Source organism: Buceros rhinoceros, unplaced genomic scaffold, assembly GCF_000710305.1.
Source record: "Buceros rhinoceros silvestris isolate BGI_N320 unplaced genomic scaffold, ASM71030v1 scaffold18075, whole genome shotgun sequence".
In the NCBI taxonomy this organism is placed as follows: Eukaryota; Metazoa; Chordata; class Aves; order Bucerotiformes; family Bucerotidae; genus Buceros; species Buceros rhinoceros.
The window spans coordinates 107,897-120,620 of NW_010412494.1; the positions used below are offsets into that span (position 1 = coordinate 107,897).

Here is a 12,724-nt window from a genome sequence, read left to right on the forward strand (position 1 = left end):
TGACATTTAGCAAATAGCAAATCAGCCTTCATTTTTTCTGAAGCTGCTTGAAATAAAGTGCAGGTTTTAAACAAAATGTTTGGTCAGTTTTTGTATTGGATGTTGCTTGTCTCATTACTGCAGTTAATTAAAAGAGGGGACAAAAAGTCAAAGCCAGAGTCAATAAGTTTGTTAATAAAGATTTAATTTGGTGGAATCATTATAAATTGACTGTACGAGGATGGATGTGCCTCAGGAGTGTGAGTGTCTGAAGGCCTATAAATGGGGTTTCAGAAAAAGCCATCAGGTTGTAGCCAATGTGTCATGCTGAATAGACTCTTTGAATCCTCTTAGGCAAGTGTGTACATATTTCCAAAGGGCATCACCACCAAGTGCGTGATGCACACAGACACACCTTTTTTTCCAGTAGGTTTTTTTATTTACCATTTCAAATCCTTTTTAGTTTTGTTAGCCCTGTATTTGTCATTGTAATTTACTATTAAGTCCAATCTTTTTAGAGGGACTAGAATAAATCATTGGGGAACAGTAAAAGGAAATCAGGCACTGTAGGCTGGACCTGTGTGCTAGCCACATGAGATTTTAATCTACCTAACCCTTTTCCTTTCTGTCTGGCCCAATGGCAGGTAAAAATCCCATGACAGATAGACTTCAAAAGGAATTTAAAAATGGAAATCTAGATCAATGTTTCTTCTCTTGGTAAAGCCGTTCTGATGTAGAAGACTGCATGCGAAGTGCTGATGATAATGACTGCAATATTTGCATGGCACTACACCCCTGCCAGCAATCCTCTCTAATTTGTGTGTGTTGGGTTATCACAAGAAAGTGATTTCCCTGTCAGTGATGACGTGCTGGTCTGCTCAGCAGGCTTATTTAACATCCTGAAAAAACAGAAGAGTAAGATAAAATCTGCATCGTGCCGCCGCCTTCCAAAGTGGAGCGGAAGAGCAAACCATTAAAGCAGTAGAGAATTGGCCCAAATCGAATTTGTGGGCAACCCTTGACTGCACGTGAAAGTCACCCCAAAGTACAGCACTGTATGTCTGTGTTAACTAATATTTTGTGGGTTAATCTAGCAAGTTTTAGCTGACTCAACTACCATCTTTCCACTGGGTTTTATAATTTTAGGCCAGCTCAGGTGGATTTTGTCTTTCTGGCACCATCCACAAGCTAGTATAAACATCAGGGAAAAGCCCGTTTAAGCCTCGGCTGTTACCTCCAGGCTACAGTACAGCTGTCCCTCTCCCCACTCCAGCGCTCAGGGTTGCCGTGAAACTCGGTGGCCCCACAGACCTCCTTTGCGAGGCGTTCATCTCCTCTGTGTTCCCAACAGCGGCGTTTCGTTAGGTAGCAAGTGGGGTCAGTGGCCCTGATGAAGAGCTACAGCACTGTTTCTATTTCTTTTTCTCCTCCTTGACTTGGTGACAGTGTGTCAAGATAATCCCTAATCTTAGCAACCTCTTATGTAATTTTGGTTAAAAGGGTTTCTTCCAATTTATGCCTTTTAATTAGATGCTTTCAACCTGTAATTAGAAACTTACACCAGCCCAACCTTTGTTTCTGAAAAATGCATTTGTGGTTTTGGCAATTATGGCAACATAAAAAGTAATTATTTTCCTCCATGTGTGAAATTATTGTGCTCATTAATGCACCCAACAGGCAGAGGATTTTATTTTGTTTCGATTTGTTTTATTTTATTGCCATAAGTTACTTAATAAGGTATATCAGAGAAGAAAAAAAAAAAAAGGTGGTTTAGGTAGTAGATCAGGCGTATCTAACTATTGAGTCTGTTCCTTTTCCACGCTGGGAGTGCAGAGAAGCTGAGGTCAGCAGGAGCAGAGGCATGACCATGCTGCAGCTCCAAGCTGCAGCACGTGCACCCATGAAGGAATTTCCAGACCGTTACTTGACTGGTTTTGACTCAGACTACATAACTTGTGATGAGAGACATCTGGTGGTGAGCTTTTTGTGATAAAAGTAATTAGAGGCTCTTAAGTTCCAGCTAGTGGCACCGATAGCAGCACTACAGCTCAGTTAAAGCTTTCCGATTCTGTAATTTACTGTCCCACTTCTGATCATAGAATCATAACATGGAAGAGTTTGGGTTGGAAGGTAACTTAAAGATCATCTAGTTCCAACCCGCGGCCACGGGCAGTGACACCTTCCACTAGACCAGGTTGCTCAGAGCCTAGTCCAGCCTGACCTTGAACGCTGCCAGGCATGGGGCATCCACAGCCTCTCTGGGCAACCTGTGCTGGTGCCTCACCACCCTCACAGTGAAGAATTTCTTCCCATGAGAGGGGACATGTGTCCTCTGATTTTCCTCCAGCTGGAGATGACTCTCTGCTCCTGTATTTCACAGTGTCTCCTCAGGCTGGTTCCTGGCAGACGTTTTATTAATGTTCAGGGCTATGCTCTACGGGCTCAATCTTCTCAGTCCCACTCGTAGTTGCTATGGTTTTATTAATCTTGCCCACGCTCGCAATGGGAAACACCTCTGCCAAGGAGGGCAAGGTGGCACTTTGCCTGTTCGGGATGTGGGCCCCGGCCACTCAGCATCTTCTGGCTGCAGCCAGGAGCTGTGAGGTGGAGGTTTCTCACTACGTGGCACACTAGTGACTCTGGATGTTCCAGCTTATCAGTTAAGGCTGAAAGATTGAGCTCAGCAGGATGGAGGTAGTCCTGCAGTCAGCTCTCTGCTCAGGTCTGTCAGGCACAGTAGGGATTCAGAGCAAGACCGGTCTGCTCACAACCTGCCAGGTGAGGAGGGTGAAGCTGCAGTCATCTCCACACTTAAAATAGCAGTAATTCATTCTGCATCCCTGAATCCCTTCCCTGGCCACTTGAACACATCATCTTCTAAAACCACATCTGTATTTACTACCATTCTTGACTATCTCCCAATTTCTATGATAATTTCCTTCCTTGATTTATAAGCAACAGAATTTTTTAATTATCCAGATGATTTTAATTTTCTCAGCCATACCTCCACTTCGTTAAACATTAATCTCATACTTTTTTATTTTACAGTCTCCACTCTTCACCACTTCCACAGTTCATAATGAAAGTAGGTCTCAGTAGTATTACACAGTACATTTTACTCCCTAGATTAATTTGATATCTTCTGTTTGATCTCTGCTTTTGTCATCTAAATACTTTATTTGACTTCATGTATACAATTTCAGAGATTACTTTAAAAGTAAAAAAAAAAACCCAAAAACAAAACAACCCAAACCCTAAAACATTTAGGACAACTTTGCACAATGGCATCTTCTTCAGCAATTCCATTGCTGTAGCATGGTGGGCAATCACAAAGAATTTACTACTGTATTTTGATTTGTTCATTTTTTCCCTACTTTTACAGCTTTTTAGTACTCTGAATAAGCCTCAGCTAGTGGAAGTGTACTGGAAGGCTACAACAAGGTGCAGTGTGCTGGGAGGAGGTGCATGCTCGATCTTTTTCTCTTGGTGAGGAATGACATTTTTTTCAGAGGAAAATGAAAGCTGGTTCTCACCTGCTTAGTGCTGCAAGCCTGCATCATACCTATAAATTCCTCTGGTTCCTTCTTCATCTAGACCCACTCAAATCTTCTTTGAATATTAGCTGAACACCTCCCTAATGCTGTCTTTGACCTGGTTTGTGATGTTTTCAAACCGTTCCTGTTCCTCAGTTAGCCCTCCTCCCAGAGCTGTAGTCTCTGAAGGGATATTAAGATATTCCCATTATATGGTCAGGAGAGTATTGTTTTCGCGTGGACTCTGTTTAGGAAAAGTTCACTAAACACAGTACCTATAGCTCAAACTAGGTGAAAAATATGTAAACTGGTTCATTCGGCGCTAAGCTGAAGTTAGCAAAACCAGTAGTACATTTGTTACACTTTTTGTGATTAAGCAATGCTTTTTGTGTTGCAGCTGTAAGAGCTCTATTCATTTAAAAAAAAAAAAAAGAAAAGAAAAAAGTTGTAAAATGAGATTTAAGATAGTAAGATATTCCTGAAGCAGGAAGAAATGGTCAGGAGTTGATTGATGCAGCGCGTGGGAAGAGGAGGATGGAGCAAGCTCACCCGTTCATTCTTCCATCAGGGACTGCAGCACTTGCAGGGTCCAAGCAGGGCTCTTCATGCGGCAGGTTCACTAGGTTCCCTGTCCGAGGAAATATTAAAGCTTATGAGTAACGTGAAGCACAAAAGTAATTCATATTTTCTCAATGCCTTTTTCTGTGTCTCTTGACTGAGCTTTGTACAAAACTTCTTTAGCATCTGCATTGCCCAAATAGAAGCACAGTTGTTGCACTCCTTGTCATATGGACCAGACTCACCTCTAGCTCGGCTGGGAAATTTCCAATAAGGCATCATTAAACCTCTGCTCCTGTCAGGGCTCTGGCAGATCTAACTGGATTTTCCTTTGGAATTAACCGTGGTTTGTGGATGATAGCTGAAAGAACTTTTGTTCATTGTCCGCTAGATCATATTGGGAATTACATGAGGCTTTGGGCCACCAGCCATAAAAATCTGTTTCAGAATATGGCTGCACTGGAACTGTCTCTTATTAGAGTTGCAGCATAAACACTGGAAACTGCATGGTGACACACGTTCTCAAACTAAACAGTATTTATAGCGATAGGCAGGATTTACAGCTGGATGACATGATAATAATATATCCTTGTTTACTTCTGTAATTAGTGTTCCTAAAGAAAATACCCTGGAAACCTTCCATAAGCAAGATTGATTTCTGTTGATTGAGACTGTAATCAGATGTCCCTATTCAAACAGTAATTGGTGTGCTTCATTAAAATGTAATTGAAAACAAGATTTATGTCATTGCAGGGCAATAAATAACAGGGATACATATTTTCTTATTAGCAATGATCTCTTCTGTAAACTCTCAGAGTACTTGCTGCTTTTGTAGTGTACCATGTATATCACATTTTGTCAAAATCATGGTATCTTGGAAAAAGGTATGGTGCATTTTCCTGTTTTGATTTTAACCTCTCGCTCTGATGTACTGGGGCCAAGTCCCTTTTCTCGTTCCTGTTTTATATTAGGCTCACTGTCGTTGCCATATTTTAATTTATGTGTTTTTTATAAAATGGCAGAACCTTCCAGGAGGAGGGAAATCTAGTGACAAAGGGTAGAGGTCTGGGCAGAGCCTTTTGCTCTTTGGGAGATGACAAGACTGATTGAACTTATGATCAGTTGAGGTTTTCACCAGTTGAGTCCAGACTCAACTCATTGTTCTGCCTTCTAAACTTTTTCTGTTCCAATACAAGTAAGAAAAATTAAAAATAAGTTTAAAAGCATTCTAGAAATAGAATCTAAGCATGGTTTATTTGCAATTCAGTAAAAGCTAATTAACTTCCAGTTAGTAGCGAAAAAAATATTGTTTTTTCTTGCATGAATAGATAGATGTAACACACAAATAATGGAGTCAGAAGTATAAGTCACTGTGAATGGGTGATCCCATTGATTTCATTGAAACACAGGAGTTAAAACTGAAAACAAATTTCAACCTGAGATACTGGTTCATTAGCAGCAAATTGATGGAGCTCTACATTTACTTGCTAGCATAATTTACCAATCATATGAGATGTAAGCAGGCACAGTGGTAACATCGGCTAATTTTATGCTCAATGTGGAATCTTATAGCTGGTCAGATGGATACCATAAGAAATAATTAGAGTCATTAGAAATAATGGGCTACAGCTGCAGTAGTACATGCTCTGTGCTCAGTCCAGGGGTTTCTAAGCAAAATTAAATTAGCTCATGTTACCACACCGCCACATGATGCGCTCCTCACCTCCTGAGAGTACACTTCTCTTCCCATTTCGATACTGCAAACAAAGTTTGTGCCCCACATAGAAAAATCCCCTGTTGAGGACAAGAAATTCCACAGCTTGAGTTCATTCCCTCTAAAAAAAAAAAAAAAAGTGATAAAAAATTTGAAAGTGGCAGCAATAGGTCCCCAGCTCACATTAGCTCCTTTCACATGTTGAGGATCATCTCTCTGCTGAGCTGCAGCCGTCAGTACCAGCCACGAATTGAAAGTCCTGTTTGCATCAATGCAGGACCCAGGCAAATACTTTTTCCCCTCAACTATTCGCATTGAACTTTATTTCTTTTAAGGAAGTTATTGCCACTTCATTGGAAGCACGTTGGCCGCCCCTAGCAGCTGGGTCTACCTTTGTGTCTGTAATATCCTCTCTTCTCCCCAAATTCAAAAGGCTGTTCGTAATAGCAAGGAAAACAGCACATTATCATGGAGGGGTTGAGGAGAGGGGCAAGAGGGAAATAAAATCCACGGTACTGGAGTGATTAAAGTGACTGTTTATGATGAAGGAAGTGAAAACTGGAAATCTGGGTAAGCCACAATCTTTCCAAGAGAATGGCTTTCACTGAAACCACAATACAAAGGCGTATGCCGACTTCCTTTAAATTACTGCCGAAGTTTTCAAAGCAAAGCAGGGATGACACAGAAAATTTTGTTCCCTTGTTGATTCCCAGGAGCACAGAATTTCCAGCAAGAGCAGGAGAGGAGTTCACTGCGAGATGCCTGCATGCCATCACCTCTCTTTAAAATGTGAGATGCTTCGGTGATAGGTTTGAGTAAAAGGGCTTGAGAGGCACATTTAGCACTGTCCATTAAGCATGGTGAGCTGGAGGAAGGCTTCCCCTGCATACATCATCTCGCGCATTGATATGCAGAGTGAGCGTGCTCAGTGGGAGGAACAAGACTAACAGTATTTTTGATGAAGCTAAGAGCCTAATATTGCAGCTTTGGAAAGACCAGTTATCCATCTGCCAGCCATCTATCTTTGGCTGCAGTACTTACCTGGCCTCAGTTATTGCAGTAGGTAACCACTTCACAACCGCTAATATATTTATCTTTTTATCCTCCCTGTGGAGTTGGGAAGTGCTATTACCTCCGTTGCAGAACTAAGAACTGAGATTAGGGGTCAGATTTGTTATGGCATTTAGGCGCTCAATGGGATTTTCAAAACTACCTAACACTCGTTGTAATAAGTGGAACCTGAGTATTTTGATAGTTGTGGAAGTCCTGTTACTTGTGCCTTTTCTTTTAAAATTTTGGACTGGCATGACTCCCTGGGATCTGTAGGAGAGGTTCCCATGTCGTGGGTAGTCAGCCAGGCTATCTCTTCATCCACCTACTAGGAGACTGTAGGTAGGGCAGAAGCAATTTTATGGCAGAAGCTTATCTCAGTCCTGAATTCAGCCAGCTGTAACTCCGTGGGTAGTGGTGAATTTACCCTCCTTGCCCAGCTCTGTGAGAGAGGTCACAATCCCGTCCTGGAAATATTGGAGCAAAAATAAGCAGCATTCGTGGTCAATAAAAAGGGTTTACGTGCCAATTGCTGGCATGGAAAATTCAAGAGCAGGAACAAATAATGAAACAATCTATATTCACGCAGCCACCTTTCCAGCCCACTGCTGTAAGTACAGGCTTACACCTAACTGCGAGATGTGAATCCTACTGAAAGCTCTGGAGTATCACACTGGAAAACAAATGTTGATTTTGAACAAATTATCTGTTCATCGCTAAATCATTTTGTTTCATTGTTAGTCTCCAAATTGGTTCTGCTCTGGAAGACAGAATTAGGTTTAAAAGCAGAGTGTCTCTTAGACACTTGCTTCAAATGAAAGCATTCAGTAAACATTACTCAAACTCCGTGGAGCATAAACTCCTCAACTGCTTTCTCTGGCTTTGTATAGATTTTTCAGCTTCTGGTTTAAAGACAGGTGTCTCAGGGATTTATTCAGGATATCAGAAAATAATCAAATTAAATCCCTTACAATCGTATGCCCCTCAGATGCCAAGGAAAATTTTATTAAGACCTTTCTGTCTTCATTTACAGTAGCATAAATTGGGACAAAAGCACCATGCAAACATACAGAGTTACACCAACATTGAACATGTAAGAGAGAGAAGAGTCAGACTCCAAACCCGCGGTGCAAGTACAAAGCCATGTGGACTGCAAGCCCAAGTTTCTCATCACTGGAAGAGCTGCTCTTTGCACTCACTTCCATAGCTTTAAGGTTCAAAAAAAAAACCTCCTAGGCTTCAGAATTATATTTTTAACATTAAAGGGATGGGGTTTGGTTAATTCAGCTTGTTGGCAAGATTGCAGCTGTCTGAGCTAGTGATTTAGGATGACGGAGTGGGGGGTCACCTCAGCTAACTTTAAAATACATGTGGTGCAGCAGAGTGGGGGCGTTACAGAGCAGCAGCAACATCCCGGCACTGTGCACTTGTCCCACTACACCATGGACTATCAGGAGGCCCTAAGGCAAAAAGCTCTGCGGGGGTTAGGATGTGTCTACTTGCATGGGGTTTCATCAGTGTTTGTAAGATGCTGTTATCCTGCCTCTAGGTTTTCGTTCGGTGGAGGAGGGAGATCGACTCAGTCAGTTTGTTAGCTATGGAAAGAGAACACAACTTTGGAACAATGTTATCTGAAAGACTCCCAGGTACTTGGTAGCTTATTCAAAGCACGGATATAACGGTTTGATGTTATAGGGATATTTATGCATAGGGAAGGATATGCAAGAAGAAGGTCTCTCTTGATCCCTCCGGCCATAGGAAAACATTTATTGATTTCCCAGCTCTCTGCACTCTCCAGTAAAGCACTGGTGTGGGACTGGGAGTCTGCTCTGGTACAGGGCAGGAATTGAGAGCTGCTGCTGCAGCAGCAGTTGAGGACATGTGCACTGTGGTGTCTGAACACTGTTTTGCACTTACAAGATTTATTTTTCAGTGAGCAGAAGAGCTACAAGATTAACAGATGAACAAATATGTTGAGACAGCCAAGACATCAAAGAAATTGAAGAGTCACTAAGATGTCAGAGAGCTAGAATCACCTGGCCGTGGTTCTTAGGAATTAATTTATCTTCAGATTAGCTCAGCTGTCCTGGGGTTTGGCACATCCTCTGGTGAATTTAGCTACAGTGACTTAAGATATTAGAGGTCTCAGCTCTCCGCTTCTCCTCTGGAGGATGCCGCCTCTGGAGCAGAGGAAGCAGATGTGCCTGCATCCCAGCCACTGTGGCTGACATCCTGGGGGCTTAGTGCAAGCAGCCTGTCCTTTGTGTTTCAGCATAGACACCAGCTTGAGAGCTGGACCACCAAGGATGAGAGCGTGCTGTATCCCTGGGCAGAAACTTCCAGGGAAAACGCAGGTCAGACAGGGAGTTAAGCCACCGTAATGAAAGCCACCAGAGTGCACGAACGAGCCCTAAGGCTGTGTGCTGAGGCTATTTTTACTATAAAGAAATTCTAACAGATATTGGAAAGGCAGTTACTGCAATTGGAAGGTCAGAAGGAACCATATCCCAGGTAGCACTATTTAATGTCAATCATTCTTTGCAAGCTTTTTCTCCTCCGTGCAATCTGCAATTCTATCAGGGAAAAAAAAAAAAGTGAGTAGCAGCAGTCTTAACCTTAGATTCTTTGTACAGGAACCAGCCAAGGGGTGATACCAGTGGAGGGATCAGAAGAAGATTTATGTAAGCTGAAGCTTCCCTGCAAAAAGCAAACAAAAATCAGCTCAGAGAGATTGTGAGGAGGCTGCGAACCAGGACACCATGCTCAGTCGCTGGACTGCACATGCCTCAGTTCTTCCCTGAAATTTAGATTTAGTTGAGTCAGGCAGGAAATTATGGATGAGTTTGGGGTCTTGAGGGAAAGGCGTTCAAAAAGCAGCAATATAAAGACTTCACCAAAAGGGAAAGTCATAATTTGGAAGTGCCACACAGAGGGAACTGTGCCTTTGTTTTATTGAACTGTTGGCTGCAATAAATACAGCTGAATTCCCCGTCTCCCATAATGTTGTCTCAGTACTATCAGGAGTCCATTTAAGAATACACTTACTTGCACAAATGATTATATATGAAGAGCAGAGAAACAGCTGAAGTGCCACTGCAGTAATGCAAGCAGATCCTCTAAGCTGTCCAAGTAAGCTCGGTGGTTGTGCCTGTGCTTCGGTTTTGTCAGAGCTGCCTGCTCAGAGCTGTCGAAGCAGAGGAGCTTCTGTTCCAGACCTCCTGCCTGCTTCACCTGCAGAGATCATACTCTAGATTTTGTGATCATATGGTAAATAAATGGTGATAAAATCAACTATGAGAATATTCCCAAAGAGGAAGAATTGGTTTTTATTATCACTTTCAATATAGAAAGTAATAAGAGACTGTACTATAAAGAAAAGTATAATACAAGACCTGTGAATGGGTAATCAGCAAGGAAGACTGAACCTTGTCCTTCTACATCTTACAGTATTAACCCAAATTGCCTGAACAAAAAGGTTTGGCTGTGTTAGACAGTGCTGTAACAGGCTTGTCAGATCCCTGTGTGGTGTATCTGTGGTTACAAGGGGTCAAAGCACTGTCGTGAGGGGCCTGGCTGTGAGCAGCGGCATGTGAGCATAGGACCAGGGACCGAGAATTTGGGGATCTTCAGCCTGGTTGTTCTCATTGTTTTCCTTCTGTCCTTAAACCCTTCCAAACCTCACAATGTAGGGAGTCAAGAGAACTAATTTGTTCCTACTTGAACAGTGGTTTGAGGAAGAAAACTGCTTGCAGTTCCTCTGTAGGGATACTGCTTCGCTAATATCCCCCGTTAACACTGATTAGTTAGAAATAGGATCTTGCATCTGAGCAAGCTGATCATGGGGGAAGCTTTATTGCATCTTCCATCTTGTCCCAGTGTTTACAGCATAGCAAAGTTGATGTGAAATGTTAGCAGATTAGATTTCTCATGTGTTTTGCCACACTGTGCAGGAATTCTTTCCACTGACCAAACCAGGCGTGGATGTGAACATCAACAGGTCCTAAGGTGCTGTGCAATGGGCAGTCAGGCTGAACAAGACCTATTAAGATCAACCATAACTATTCGACCCACCAAGCTCTGTAACTCCCCTTTCCTGTTACAGACTGGAGTCGCCTACACGCGCGCTGGTGATGGAGGCTCCAAAAGGCATCGAGATCAACGCCGAGGCCGGCAGCTTGAAAGCCACGTGCAGGACAGAGCTCAAGCTGGAATCCAAAGATGGAGAGGTAAGTGAAGGACAGCAAGCCCTGCAGCCACACCAAACCAAGCAGCCACGGATCTCCTGCAGATTTGTAGCCTTCTGAGTCACTGAGCCATTCCATGTGAACCGCTGGTGTGAAGGCACTGGCAAAGCGTGCCTTCCTAGCTTAGTTTCTGCTAGCAGTGATTGAACATACATGCAAACAAACTTCACTCTGTGGCAAAGGCCGATTCATTGTTTTTAAAGTGCTTGAGTAATGGCATTTGTTGTTCAAGCAGATTTACGTGGCTGTAAAGTACTCAGTGCTCCTAAAGTCTTTGTTCCCTTGTCACTTTAGAACAAGATTTACTTGGCCAACGTAATTATATCTTTTATCATACATTTTTCTATAAGAAGAGCTTAATTCACCGTAATCGATCTGAAAAGCTTTTGCAGCTGACATTTTCATTTTGGAAAGGAAGGAACCATCAGGAGACAGGTTGTTGCACTGGGGAAACTTCCAAAGAGGAAGAGAGAATAACTTAAACTGATAATACGGAACAAAAGTAAAATAGGTGTTGAGTTAAGCCTCTTCTGGTGCCTCCAAAATACATGGGTGCACAGTTCTCACCCCCTCCTCCTGCCACAGTGATGGAAGACACCAAAGGATGTGGATGAGGAGCTCCTGCTGGGGAACCAGCTGAGAGCCTTGGCAGGAAGAGCTTCCCATTGAACCCAAACCTACTAGCAACAGGGCTCCAACAGAAGCTAAAGTTTTCCTGCCTTAGTGTCAGGTATTAAAAAAAAAACACTTTACTGTGATCTTCTCCATGATGTTAGAGCATTCCCCTGTAGCTGTCAAGTGTCTAAGAACTGCCACATGTTCACTTTTATGTTCTGTTTTATAAAAGGGAAATGCAGGTCTGTTATGGCATTGAAGATATTTTTAACGTACATAAAAGTGTTACATGTATACATAAAATATACATAAAAGGCAGTGCAGTGACCCTGCAAGCATAACTGGCAATGGGCTCACAGTGCCACAAGTGCCAGTGGAGGAGCAGAGTCGTGTGGACGTGAACCACACACACTCCCCACCCAGCACTGGTGTTAACCCAGTCACGGAGGTGCCCCAGCAAGCTACGAGCCAAGAACACACAGTGGGTAGATTAGCAAAAACAAACTGGAAGACTTAGGTGGCTCATGGTAAGGAAAATAATACGCCTACCCAGATTTATATCAGATTTTCCCATCTTTATAGGCTTGCCTACCATGTTTTCGTAGCAGGTGAGTTGTCTGAAGGAAGCTTCTTTAAACACAAGATCAAAAGTAGCAGTTCTCCACTAACTGTCTCCTTCTTTTTCTCTTTCCCCCACTCCAATTTCAGATAACGTTGAATTCTGCAAAAATCAAACTACCTAACTTGCCTCAAGGATCTTCCTCTTCTGCAGGGTCCAGGCAAAAAATCTACGAGCTCTGTGTGTGTCCCAATGGGAGGTTATTTCTGTCTCAGGCAGGCACTAGCTCGACCTGCCAGATAAATACAAGCGTCTGCCTTTGAGAGACAATTTGCAGTGGGGCATCACAGGCAGCACAAAAGCCACTTCTGGTCTCACAGATTGCAGCTGCCAACTATTTTTACTAGAACACAGAAAGCCTATCAAAGACTTTTTTTGTGTGTGCGCGCGCGTGTGTGTGAATATATATATA

The 12,724-nt window shown here is 42.7% G+C and overlaps 1 protein-coding gene across 1 annotated transcript in view; it reads left to right on the forward strand.

Annotated features, from left to right (window-relative positions):
• The window catches only part of SGCD (sarcoglycan, delta (35kDa dystrophin-associated glycoprotein)), a 70,647-nt gene extending 57,923 nt beyond the window's left edge, over positions 1-12,724 (forward strand). Inside the window, 2 exon segments of the mRNA XM_010136424.1 lie at positions 10,937-11,060; positions 12,402-12,724. Of these exon segments, the coding sequence (XP_010134726.1) occupies positions 10,937-11,060; positions 12,402-12,575 (298 nt within the window). The 3' untranslated portion in view covers positions 12,576-12,724.